This window comes from Camelina sativa, chromosome 9 (genome assembly GCF_030686135.1).
Source record: "Camelina sativa cultivar CO46 ecotype springtype chromosome 9, ASM3068613v1".
Taxonomy (NCBI): Eukaryota; Viridiplantae; Streptophyta; class Magnoliopsida; order Brassicales; family Brassicaceae; genus Camelina; species Camelina sativa.
Genome location: NC_141888.1, coordinates 16,653,196 through 16,666,071, shown reverse-complemented (window position 1 = coordinate 16,666,071; position 12,876 = coordinate 16,653,196). Strand labels below are relative to the sequence as shown.

General features: G+C 46.8%; 1 protein-coding gene across 1 annotated transcript; it reads right to left on the bottom strand.

The window, feature by feature from the left end:
• Positions 1-9,533: 9,533 nt before the first annotated feature.
• Positions 9,534-10,136, bottom strand: LOC147938177 (uncharacterized). The gene has a single exon (XM_087465513.1). The coding sequence runs from the start codon at positions 10,134-10,136 to the stop codon at positions 9,534-9,536; it is 603 nt and encodes a 200-aa protein (XP_087321639.1).
• Between the last annotated feature and the right edge of the window lie 2,740 nt (positions 10,137-12,876).

The window sequence follows — 12,876 nt, the reverse complement described above, 5'->3', positions numbered from 1 at the left end:
AAACTAGGTTTCTACAATGAATTTGTTTAAGGAGGGAAACAAATTCAAAGAAGTAATCTCTCTAAAAAGTCGATCTAAGCTTAGGAATTAAGAAAGAGGGGAATTGATCTCAAAGAACTAGGGTTAATTGCTAAGAACAAGCAGAGAACTGAATTATTGTATTCAATATCGGATGATCTATAATGGAGAAGTCTCTCCTTATTTATACATGTCCATAGATTACATAATATATTAACTTTCTTTATGAGACGAACTGAGATAAGGAAAGTTGTTTTATTTCTTGATTCGGCCGCTGGGCGAAGTGGAAATCAGTTCTTCTTCCTCAAAGTTGGGCTTCCCTTATCCGAACAGGCCTAAATTAACCTAATTAGGGTCTTAACCGGATTCCCGGTTAAATAATCGAATTATCTTTCTGGTTTAGCTCGGTATGTCGGGGGTGCTAAATCCCGCACCAACAATTAGACCCCCCTCCAGTTCTAAATATTTGAGATTCAATTCGAATATCTTGAACTATGGAAAAGAGAATATCCGATCTAAACCATAAAGAATTATTTAATTTTACCCAGATTTCTGCATCCTGTCACCGTGAATCGTCCGGATGACACGTGTCGCTTGCGTCACATCCGCTAGGTCGGAAATCGAAGAGTCGCGTAGGTCCTAATTACTTTCGTAGGGTTGCCGCCCATTCGACTCTATAAATACACCCCCTCTCTCATCATTTCTCATTTTCTGCCAACAGTGAAAGGTAATCTGCTCCGAACTCTCTCCTTTTTATTTATTTATTATCAGTTTTCTTCCGCACTCTCCGAACTCATATTATGGCGGGCACTTCAGATCCTGCTTCTTCGCTGGAAACTGTAAGCGGAAAATTAATTCGTCAAACTTCCAGACAAAAAACTCTCAACTCAGAGCATCGTGCGCAGATCGGAGAATCCAGTAGATCGGACTCCAAAGTCCTACCAATTCTAGCTCGTTGCTCGGCTGGAGCCTCGTCTTTGCAGACTCTCCCTTTGGAACCGACATCAGTTCATCGTGAAGATGGGAGCATCGAACTGACTCAAGACATTTTATCACAGGAAGAAGAACGGTTCGCCCCTTTAGGAATCAAGATCGAAGACATTGATCCTTTGTTGGATCATGAGGGACGAATCGGAGGCAACAAGACTTCGAGTTTGACCGAAACCGTGAACAGTATGCTGGACTCATGCGGTCTGGCTAACAGCAGCGTCACTATTTTGATCCCCCGAGCCAATCAGCGCCCCTGGAACCCCCAGAGGGATATATATGCCTATATGAGGGTTATTTTACCGAATGTCGGCTCATGTTTCCAATCCCAGCGTTAATATCGCACTACGCCCAAAGACGTAAGATAACGATCTGTCAGTTTGTCCCCGGAGCCATTTGCAATTTTATAGCTGCTCTCACCATAGCTGCCAAAGTTAGAGTTAGCATCAGAGTTCAATGCTTCGAGCAGCTATCTAACTTTAAGTTATCAAAGAGTCCGCATCTCTGGGAAGTAAATATGAGGTCGGCACATAATTTCCTTGCCGGTAAAAGAGTGAGCAAATTCCAGAAGTGGGCGAACTACTACTTCTATGTCCGCGTGGATCAGTACTCACTCGTTGATCCGTTAGGTATTCACCAGAGAGTGTGGAATGAAGTTGCCGATACATCTTAACTGACTTTGGCACTTCTAACAACCTTTAACTTTTTCATGTCTTGTTTCCAGATCGTCCATTTTGCGCAACGCGTCTGGCTTGAGGCTATCATTCCGTCAGAGACGTTCTGCTGTCCGGGAACAATCGACGGTGGGAATTTATTACTCGCATCCGCGTTGAAACAACGATGGGCAAGGCCAGAACAACATTCCCAAGTTTCGCGAGTTCGCTGGGACGAACTACAGAGCCCGCAGGGTCACATGTTGTTGAGTCCAGCAGTCTCCAGATCGTTCGCCGAGAAACTCAGGCTGCTATCGAAGCCGACATCGATCCTGCTCGAGATCGGACCAAAGTCGATCCTGTTCAGGATCGGACCGATGTCGATCCTGTTCAGGCTCCTGAAGAGGATGTCGACTTAATCGATGTCGCGGAAAACGACACCCTTCCCTTGGCTTTAGAGAATGCCGATCCTCCGAACAATGAACAGGATGTCCCTCAGCTTGGAACTGGATCCAAGAGGAAAAAGAAGAAACTGAACAAGAAGAAACTGACCGGAGATGACTCAGCCACCAAGCCTCAATCAGTGGTCAATTACAAACGCTCGGCTGAAGACGCCGGACTGGACTCTACCGATCGATTCCGCTTGACAAGAGAGAATGACAAGACAGATCGGTTTGCCTTTGAATATTCCTGTGACACCCCCCTGGTCACAAATCGCCTTGCCTCAGGCGAACTCTTTCGGAACCTGAAAACCTCCAATCTGAACTCTTTCCGGAAGTAGACGAACTGGAATTCAAACAAGCATTCCTTGACGTCGCCGAATCTCACTTAATGGTTCGTTTTATTATTCTCTTTAACTTGTTCAGATTTTGCGCAGACGAAATTGACGTATGTTTTTTGAATCCATAGACCGCGGCCAGGATGAATATGCTGACCCAATTGTACGATAGACGAGCAAAAGCCGGTAAGAAATCTAGATTCGAGCTCGAAAAGGTGAAGGAGTGCGTAGAATAGATCCGAATTGCCAGCGGAGCTAAAGACGAGAGAATCAACGAGCTTGAAACTCTTATTGCCAAAAAGGAAGGTATCATCGCTCAATCCGAACTGAGTACTGGTGAACTGAATTCTCGAGTGCTTACTCTCGAAGAACAGAAATCCGAACTGCAGGGAGCGTGTAACGAGTTGAAAATCAAACTCGATTTTAAAGTTAAAAGACTTCGGCGAGATCATCTTGAGAAGGTGGAATGAACAGCGAAGAAAGCGCAGACTCGATTGGATAAAGTCAGGGCTTATCTAGTCGAACAAGAGAAAATTTGCCCCCTGGAGGACCTGTTGAACCAAGCTACTGGAGTGCAGGAAATTGTGTAATATCTGATTGAAAAGGGGGCCATCATTCCCGGATCAGCTTGGCTATGGACTTCTCCACCCCAGGACCATGGCTCCGGATTCCGTTTGCCATCCGTATGGCTCTAATGCCGAGAGCTTCCAAGCTGATCTGACCGGTGCCTCGGATGCTTAACTATCCATATATATATATATATATATATATATATATATATATTTTTTTTTTAGAACTCTTTCGAGTATGGGTTTAAATACCCTTGTAAAACATTGCCGACTTGTTCGGCCCATTTTCTCTTTTGGTTTGATCAATTCTTAGTCCCGCCTTTATTCGTCAGAAATTTTACTTTTCACCAAAAAGGGAAATTGACAATTTCAAGGAATTGAATCCTTTCTATTTTGCACGAAATTTGGAAAGGTTCTCCTCCCAAAATTCATATAAATCATCCAGCATTATCTCCGAATTAACCAACTCGAGAGAAACTTTTATCGAAGTAATTTCTAGCTCCATTAGAAGCGTGGAATCCCCGCTAGTCGGAAACAACGTCCCGACGTTCTCGAATACTGAAGCTATCGATAGAGGAATGACCTACTACCCAAACATCCGGGCTCCTTGGATGTTACTGTTCCGCGTCAAACTGGAAGAAAGGCGTGACTTGGAAGAATTTTTCCATTAAGTGGAGGATCGCCACATGGAGTATCGCGACCGGCTTGCCGCATCAGAGCAAGTGCAATGTGAATTGCTACTCAAACTTGAACTGCTCGAATCCCACCCAAAAGATTGGATCGAGAATGGGTTTGAGAGGATAGTAGATTGGCCACCGTGTCTGGTTGCGTACTGCAATGAATGTTGAAGGGAAGCAGATCAGAAGCCGATGCACATGGATCCTGCCCTGATTGGTGACTTTGTTCCAGGAAATGTTAAACCGTTTTACATTAACAGGCGTGCTAATGAAGCCAAACTTGCTGAAGCCAATACCTTCTTTCGTCAGGTAACCATTCCTTTATTTTTGTTCTTCTTTTTAGGTGAGAAAACAATCCATGTTTGCTCCAAATTAATCCGTTGTTGATTTCGTGTGTGCAGATTGAAGCCACACATCAAGAACTAAGTCAGGATCTTCAGTACTTCCATATGAAAAGAGGTAGGATCGACCGCCAGTTAAGGACTCTGGAATCCGAGATCGCCATACACAAGGCAAAGAGGAAGAGGACCACTGACTTGCTCGACGAGTCTGAACAGAAGGCCAGAGCACTGGAGACTCGCCCCGAGGATTGGGAGAAGACTAGGTTGCAATTGTTGTGGCTGATGCCAGAACGACTCAAGAAGAATATTCGTGAGATCGCCGCGAATAGCGCATTAGTTTGGAATTAACAAGTTTTTTTCAATAGTTTAATAAATAAGACTTCGCCGCGTTGTAGCTGGCAAATTTGAGTTTTTACTTTGAAAAGAAGAATAAGATTTTACTGCATTAAAGCAGGCAGTTTTTTACTTGGTCGTTGTTTTGTTATTTTATTTTCTAAAAATATACCAGAGGCGAGACGTCTCCCAGCTTACATCAGGCAATTTTTGTTAAGCGATTGTAGAAAACATCGATTCGAGCCTCAAAAGTTGACTATTTATTCTTAACAAGATATGTTTGGTCAGAGGGCGAGATACTGGGCTCGGCTTATCTCCTTTGCTTTAGTTCGGATGACGGATTGCGAAATTATTCTCTGGGTTCGGCTAAACTTTCCATCCGAACTAAAGGTTGGGTGCGAAATAAATACTCTGGGTCCGGCTTATCCCAAAAAATGAAAGATTGGGTGCAGAATAAATACTATGGGTCCGGCTTATCCCTATATGTGAAGGTCAGGTGCAAAATAATCAACTCTGGGTTCGGCTTATCCTGAGAAATAGTGCGTAGTTACTCGAGTTGATCACCTGGCCAGGGTGTCAACGAGGAACGAGTTTGGTATGAACCAATAAATACTTAGTCCAGATCGGATCAAGAACTGAAATATATGTGTACATATTCTCCTTCTTTTTTTATATTATATTTTTTTTGTTGAGGAAATCTCCTTTTTTGTTCTTGGAAATAAGAGACGCGCTGCATTAAATGTGTTACGCGGTCTTTGAGAATTATTCTCGGGACGCAGAGAAAATTTCGCTGCATTCTGATTGGTGGACTCAGCGGCGGTTACTTCCCATGACCCTATATAAATAGGATTGAAGGTTGGGAGAACGAAATCATTCTAACTTCCACAAATTCAAGAGATAGAAAGAAAGATGGTAACTACTCGATCCGCATGGCTGAGACAAGCCCGGGAAAGGATTGCCGCCGCATCCGGCCGCCGGGAGCCGGAAAATCCCATCCCACGGGAGGTAGGAGAGACGTCCCGATCTCGCGGTCGCTCCGAACTCGAATACCATCGACCCCGGGGTGTCTCCCCTTCAGCACGAACTCCGAGAGTACCGAGCTCGCCGAAAGAGAATGGGCGCGTATATTCGAGCGCTTTGGCTGAAGCTTGACCAGCTCCACCGTTTTTACCGTTTAGAGGGAACCATTCAAGTCCTAGAAGACCTTATCGTTAAAGGTTACCCCTTCCCATTTGTGACGGATGTCTGGGCCTATCGAGCTTGCTTGAATAGGCTAATCCGATATGTCAACTTCCTGGAGTCGTCGGGTGAAGCCTTCCGCGAGCGCCACCTTCTCGAGGGCCCATGTGCCTTCATAGAGGACATGATGTCCAGAGGCTCTGGGTTTCCAATCGAAAGACTGGAGGCCTTACAACAGGAACATGAGATCTGGCAAACTGTGGTGAACGAGCTCGCAGTGGAAGAACCACTGGAAACTGACATATCTGGCCCCGCTCCCGTCATGCGACTGCAGGACAGTCCAGAACGGGCTTCCGATGAGAGATCTGCAGTTTAGGCGTTTATTATTATCTGTTTTTTTTTAAGTGTAATGGAGACTAATCCAAATGATTTATAGCGAATTCTAATGATTAAAATTTGCCTAACAAAATCCTTGCGCACTTTCATATATTGGCGATCTAAATGTACTCAGAAATAAAGAAACATGTTTTTTAGCCGGGAAAAAACTTTATTAATATTTTAGCTGCATTCGCTTAATCTTAAAAAGACAAGGAATTGCCTACGCTCCCCAAAACGGGGATCAAGCCACCTGTAGTTCGTATTACAAATGAAAGATAAATGGAGTTCAGATTCCCGAAACCTCCTAGTTAGGGTCATGACAACGACTTAGTAGTAATAACGTTTCATGAGTTTATGATTCGTTCTCCGGCCATGGTTACAAGTTCATAGACGCCCGGGCGAACTGCCCTGGATACAAGATACGGACCCTCCCACCGAGCGCCGAGTTTACCGGCGTTGACTTCTTTGGTGTTCTCAAAAACTTCTCGTAGAACTAAATCGCATTCGTTGAATTGTCGCTGACGAACAGTCTTGTTGTAGTACCAAGCCGCGGCATCTTGGTAATGCTGAACTCGGACTTGAGCTTGATCGGTCAGCATCTCGTTATTGAGTTTGGAGATTGTCGACCATCATGGTACGGCGAAGTGTCGGGACACCTGCTTCTGCTGGGGCGAGTGCTTCGATTTTGTACGCCAGGAAGAAAGAGGATTGTCCCGTGCTGCGCTGCGATGTTATGCGATAGGACCACAACACATCGTCAAGGTGATCCGCCCATGCTCCCTTCCTTCGACCGAGTCGTTTCTTGAGTCCATCGACGATTAACTTATTCGTAGCCTCAGCTTGGCCATTCCCCTGGGGGTATCGAGGGGTCGAAGTGCTGAGCCGGATTTGCCATTTGCTCAGAAAACGTCTGGTGATGAGCGAAGTGAACTGCGTGCCGTTATCGGTGACGATCTCGTACGGGAGTCCATGACGACATATGATGTTCTTCCATATGAAATTAGTCACATCCAAGGATTGGATCCTCGTGAAGGATTCTGGTTCTACCCATTTGGTAAAGTAATCGGTCAGCACTAGGACGAACTTCTTGGATATCGATGCTGGCAGAGGTCCTATAGCGTCCATGGCCCAGCGCATAAAAGGATACAGAGCTGTCACGGTATTCAGCAGTTCGGGCAGGACGTGCTGCATTGGTCCATGACGCTGACAAGCTTTGCACTTTGCCGTGAAGGCTTCGCAGTCGGTGATCATGGTAGGCCAGTAGTGTCCGTCCTTTTTGATCTTGAGGGCGAGCGCGCGTCTGCCGGAGTGGTTGCCACCCTCGCATTCATGTACCTCCATCATGATTTGTTCAGTTTCGTCCCGAGTAACGCAGGTGAGGAAAACTCCCGATGCACTTCGGCGAAACAATTCTCCATCCAAGAGGATGTATCTAGCACTTCGGGCCTTAAAACGCAGAGCTGCCCATCGGTCCGGTGGGACGATGCCTTTGGAGATCTAAAGTTTGATTTCAATTTGCCAATCGTCCGGTGGTTTCGTGACGTTAGTCATATCTTCTATCAGCTCCTCGAAGTCCATCTGGACTGAGTCGTCATTGATTACAGCTATCTGGCTGTCCGGACCGATGCTAGGAGCGTCGATGCACTCGATCGGGACAGTGCGCCGCAAACCAGGGTCGGAGTAGTTTGCCAAAGCTGCGACGGCGTCAGCCGACGCGTTTTTGTTCCATGGGACCTTCGTCAGAGAAAAGGATGTGAATTCCTCGGAAAATGCACGGACCAACTGTCAATATGCTCCCATTCGCTTGTTTTTGGTGTCAAATTCTCCACTAAATTGGCTGACTACCAATTGGGAGTCACAGAAGACTTGTAAGTGTGTCACGCCGAGTCCTCGTGCTAACCGGAGTCCTGCAAGAACGGCCTCGTATTCTGTTTCGTTGTTTGACGCTTTGAAGTTGAGCTTTAGTGCTTGCTCGAGTATTTCACCAGTGGGAGATCGGAGAATGAGTCCCACTCCGGATCCTTGATTCGTCGACAAACCGTCGATGAACATTACCCAATGTTCTTCCTTAGGAGTGGGGTCACCAAGCTCAGGAGACAGCTCGGTGATGAAGCCGGCCAGGACTTGCGACTTCAGGCATGGACGAGAGCGGTATTTGATATCGTACTCACTTAGTTTGACTGCCCACTTCACCATGCGTCCGGATTGGAGGGGGCTATGGAGGATAGTTTGGAGTGGCTGATCGGTAAACACGATGACAGAATGTGACTGGAAATAGGGGCGAAGCTTTCGTGCGGCGATGATCACGGCGAGGGCGAGCTTTTCCAGCGTGGGGTATCGTGATTCCGCGTCGTTGAGTGCTTTACTTATGTAGAAGATAGGTTTCTGATCCCCGCGGTCATCTCGGACTAACACGCTGCTGACTGCCGAACTGGAGACCGAGATGTAGAGGTACAGTATTTCACCGTCTTCCGGTTTGACTAATACTGGATGGCAGGTCAGATACTCCTTTAATTGCCGAAAGGCGATCTCGCATTCCTTGTCCCAGTGAAAATCCTTATTTCTGCGGAGGAGTTGGTAGAATGGGAGGCATTTATCCGTCGACCAAGCGATGAAGCAGTTTAGAGCTGCGATACGTCTGGTCAGGCGTTGCACTTCTCGCTTGTTGGTCGCCGATGGTAGTCCCAGTATGGCTTTGATCTGTTTAGGATTTGCCTCTATTCCCCGTTCAGTGACGATATATCCCAGGAATTCTCCCGAAGTAACTCCGAATGTACACTTCGTTGGATTCAGTTTCATCTGGAAATGATCCAAGATATCAAAACATTCGGCGAGATGCTGGACGTGTTGCTCTGCGATCAAAGACTTGACCAGCATATCGTCGATGTAGACCTCCATAGTTTTTCCAAGCAGATATGCGAACATCATGTTCACTAGCCATTGGTAGGTTGCTCCAGCGTTCTTCAGTCCGAATGGCATTACCTTATAGCAGTAGGTCCCCCTATCTGTAATGAATGCCTTTTTTCGCGGTCAGTCGAACTCATGGCGATCTGGTTGTAACCTGAGAAGGCATCCATGAACAAGAGCAGTTGGTTTCCAGCTGTGGCTTCGACGAGACGGTCTATGTGTGGTAAAGAAAAACTATCCTTAGGGCATGCTTTATTGAGATCAGTGTAATCCACGCATACTCTCCATTTTGCCGTTCTTCTTTTTACCATGAATGGATTGTCCAGCCAATCGGGGTACTGGACCTCCATTATCTGGTCAGCTTTGAGTAGTCGCTCGACTTCATCTTGAAATGCTTTCGCCCGATCAGGACCCAGACGCCTGTGTTTCTGCCTGATCGGTTTGAACGTGGGGTTGATGATGAGCTTATGGCAGATAACATCGGGACTTATTCCGACCATGTCCTTCGTTGACCAGGCGAATGTGGAAGACCGAGATTGTAGAAAAGCGATCAGCTTTGTCTTTATGTGCTCCTCTAGTTCGGCCCCGATACCAACAGTTCGTGAGGGGTCGGAAGGATCGATGTTCGCCTGTATGATTCGAAACTCCAGAGACTTGAGGCAATCTCGCTCCGGCTTATGGGGACCGGTGAGATGGTCCCTGCTCTGTAATTGCTATGCTTCCTCAGTCTTCCTCTGCTTTTTTTTGATAACAGAGCAAGATCGGGCTACCCTCTGATCACCATAAAGTGTACAAATTCCTGTGGTGGTCGGGAACTTAAGGCAGAGGTGATAAGTCGACGGTACGTCTTGCATCACGTATATCCATTGTACCCCCAAATTGGCATTGTAGATCGGAGGTGAGTCGATGACCGCAAACTTAGTCTTCCGGGTCACTCCGCCGGCTCGCACTTGTAGCTTTACGTTGCCCATCAACATTTTGGCGATCCCATCATAGCCTGTCAATGTTCGAGACTCAGGTTTCAGTTGCTCTGGTGTGACACCCATTTTTTCTAGCGTTTGCCAGCACAGTACATTGACGGTATTTTCCGTGTCGACCAGGACTCGTTCAACGTCAAAATCTCCCATGGAAACTTCGATGACCAAAGGATCCGAATGGGGGTGCTGGATTCCTCTGGCGTCTTCTGATGTGAATGATATAGGGTCCGAGCAGAGTGGAGGTTCGTTCGGAGTTGTCTGAAGGCTGCAAACTTGACGTGCCCTTTTCTTGAACGCGCTGACGGAGTCGGCGCAATCCTCTGGTGGGCCGAGTATCATAGTTATTCAAGCTCGGGGAGGGGAATTGGCCCGCTCGGGGTTTTGCCCTCTCTGCTGCTTGGGAGGGCCAGGTAGTTCGTCTACCTAGGGCATCTCTTCTTGCTGGTTCGCCAGCACTTGGTTGGCTGGCTGTTGAACTCCATTGGGCGGGCTGCTGTTGCCTCGTCCTCCTCCTGCACTGCAGCCACCTTTAGATCGTCCACCACGCCATCCCCCTCGGCGACCTCTGCCTCCACGGACGCTTTTTGGCTGAAAGACGACTTCGACTTCGCCAGAGAGGTACTTTCCGTACAGGTAATTCTTCAGATGGACGCACTCGTGTGTGGAGTGGCCGGCGATCATGTGAAAATCGCAGTATAATTCCTTTGGGTCGGACGGCTGCTTGTTTTGGTCGTCTACTTCGGAGACCGCGTGAACGACGCTTTTTTTTGGTCTTGAGGGTCGTGATGCTTGCGAGGTTTGTGGTGCTCGTCCCGGTTTTTAGCCTTAAGGGGATGTGACGGTTGTCCGATTGTTTTTACGGCTATTTGGGCGTCCTCATCTTCGTCGAGTGCAAATCTGGAGGCTCGATGTAGCACGTCGTCGAGGTCCTTGGGCTCCCGGATGTTAAGATCCTTCCGTAACGGCGATCCAGGAATTAGGCCCTTTCTGAAGGCCGCCATTGCGGCATCCTCTGGGACAGTGACGCGCGTGAGCTTTTCCTTAAATCTGCTCAGGAAACTGCCGATGGATTCACCGTGTTCCTGGGCTATCTCCCAGAGATCCGAACTTGTCACGCCTCGCTCAATGAAGATACGGTAATGCTTGAGGAAATTCGTGGACAATTGATCGAAGTTATCGATTGAATTCGGCTCGAGCCTTGTGAACCAAACTAAGGCGGGGCCGGAGAGGCTATCGACGAATAGCTGGCAACACCCAACATCCCTCCGTTCATCGGTGAATCGTGCTTTCGCCATGGTTGCCATGAAGGATGTCATGAACTGGACTGGGTCTTTGTCCCCCAGGTAGGTTGGGAGTTTCAGCTTGATGTTTGGTATGGCGGCCCGCAAGATCCGTTGAGTAAAAGGGGATTGCCGCGTTACCTCGACGATCCTGTCGATCTCTGGAGCTGTGCTAATAGCCCGATGAAGAAGCGTGTTCATGCCGCTAATCTGTGACTTGATTTCCTCGATTTTGAGGCAAGGCCCCGTGTTTGTCAAGCGGACAATCGGGGCAGCCGAACTCTCATGCACTTGCGACTTCGTGTTCGTCGGTCGGATGCTCGATGTTGCCTGAGGGGGAGGACTTCTCCGCCCTGATTGATTCGTTGTTGGTAGATCTGAAAAATCGAGACGATGGGTGAGGCCGCCTATCCTGAGTACGGGCGATTGCCCTGCGGAGACTTGCGATGGAGTCGTGTGGGTTACAACAGCGTCGACTCTGCGGTTGGTGTCGGAGATCATCTGGTAGATCTCTTTTGTCATGGTACCGAACAAGATCTTGAAATCTTCCATCGAGACGACCTGCGGATTCTGGACCGCTGTCGTGGTGCGAACAGGGAGATTCCCGGTTTGTGCTCCGAGCTGCTGTTCCGTGGGGTGCGCACCTTCTTCATTCAGGGGTTGTTCATCCGAACGCTCAGCATCGAGGTCGACCGGCTCTTCGAGAGTTCGTCCTGCTCCTTGGCTGGTCTCCCCCTCAGATATGACGTCAACTGGGAGTTTAGAGCAGGTATCAGTTGGGTTTGTTGTTGCGTCGGTGGGCCGACAAACATAAACGGCGGTGACTTGTTTGGCTGGAGTGCCGCTTTGTATTGCAGTGTTGTCTTGAGCGGACGCGATGCCTGTAACGTCAGACATGCTGGAAGCAGTGCGGTTTGCTCCGGAGACTTTGTTGGTGACTGGAGACATTGTCGCAAGTTTCGAAAGAGTTTCTTGGATGACTTCTAGAGACGATTTGCGTTCCCACAGACGGCGCCAATTGTAGAAACTAGATCCCCACGACTTTCGGTCTACTTAATACTTAATAGATGTTGATCCCGAACCCAAAGGGGTTCTTGGTCCCAGCAAGTATAATTGTTTATCTCATTGTGCATTTATGTATATTGATAAAACAATCGGTTTTGTAGATCGTTCATGTTGCTGATAAAATGACAACTTAAGATGTGATTGGTATGTGAAGTGATCTTAGTGCAGTGGCTAAAGGTAAGTCCTTAATGCACAAGGCACCATCACACCCGGGATCGAGTCTCGCTCCCTACGAATATAGGAATTAAGCTAATGGGCCAGCCTGTTGTGGCCCTTTGACAAAAAAAAAATATGTGATTGGTATTCAGTCATCACTGTGATAGGGGGATATACCATTAGTACAGTTACTAATTACAAAAAAAATATAATGAAATTAAAAATTAAAATTATTTGTGTAATTATTTGTTTTCACTAATCTTTCTAAAATTTTCTTAATTATTCGATTATCGGTACCGCCTACTTTTTTTTACTGTCTGATTTCATCAATCATATTTCCTTACTGCAAGAAACAAAAAAAAAAAAAAAAAAAAAGTGGATTTGATAATTTAACAAGTTTCTTTCTTTGCTCATCTCTCTTTAAAGAGTACTAGATGATAACCCGCACTGTGCAGTGCGGGAAAATATTTATGTAAATTTTGATTTATTAGTTACAAAATAATAGTATTATCTCTATTTGATTTATTCTACGTATTTTATAATTTATAAATTTAATTTACTTAGTTTCATACTCCGGT

Bases quoted from the DNA above. Each gene is read 5' to 3' on its own strand.
- LOC147938177 (XM_087465513.1), bottom strand. From the start codon at position 10,136: ATGATACTCGGCCCACCAGAGGATTGCGCCGACTCCGTCAGCGCGTTC.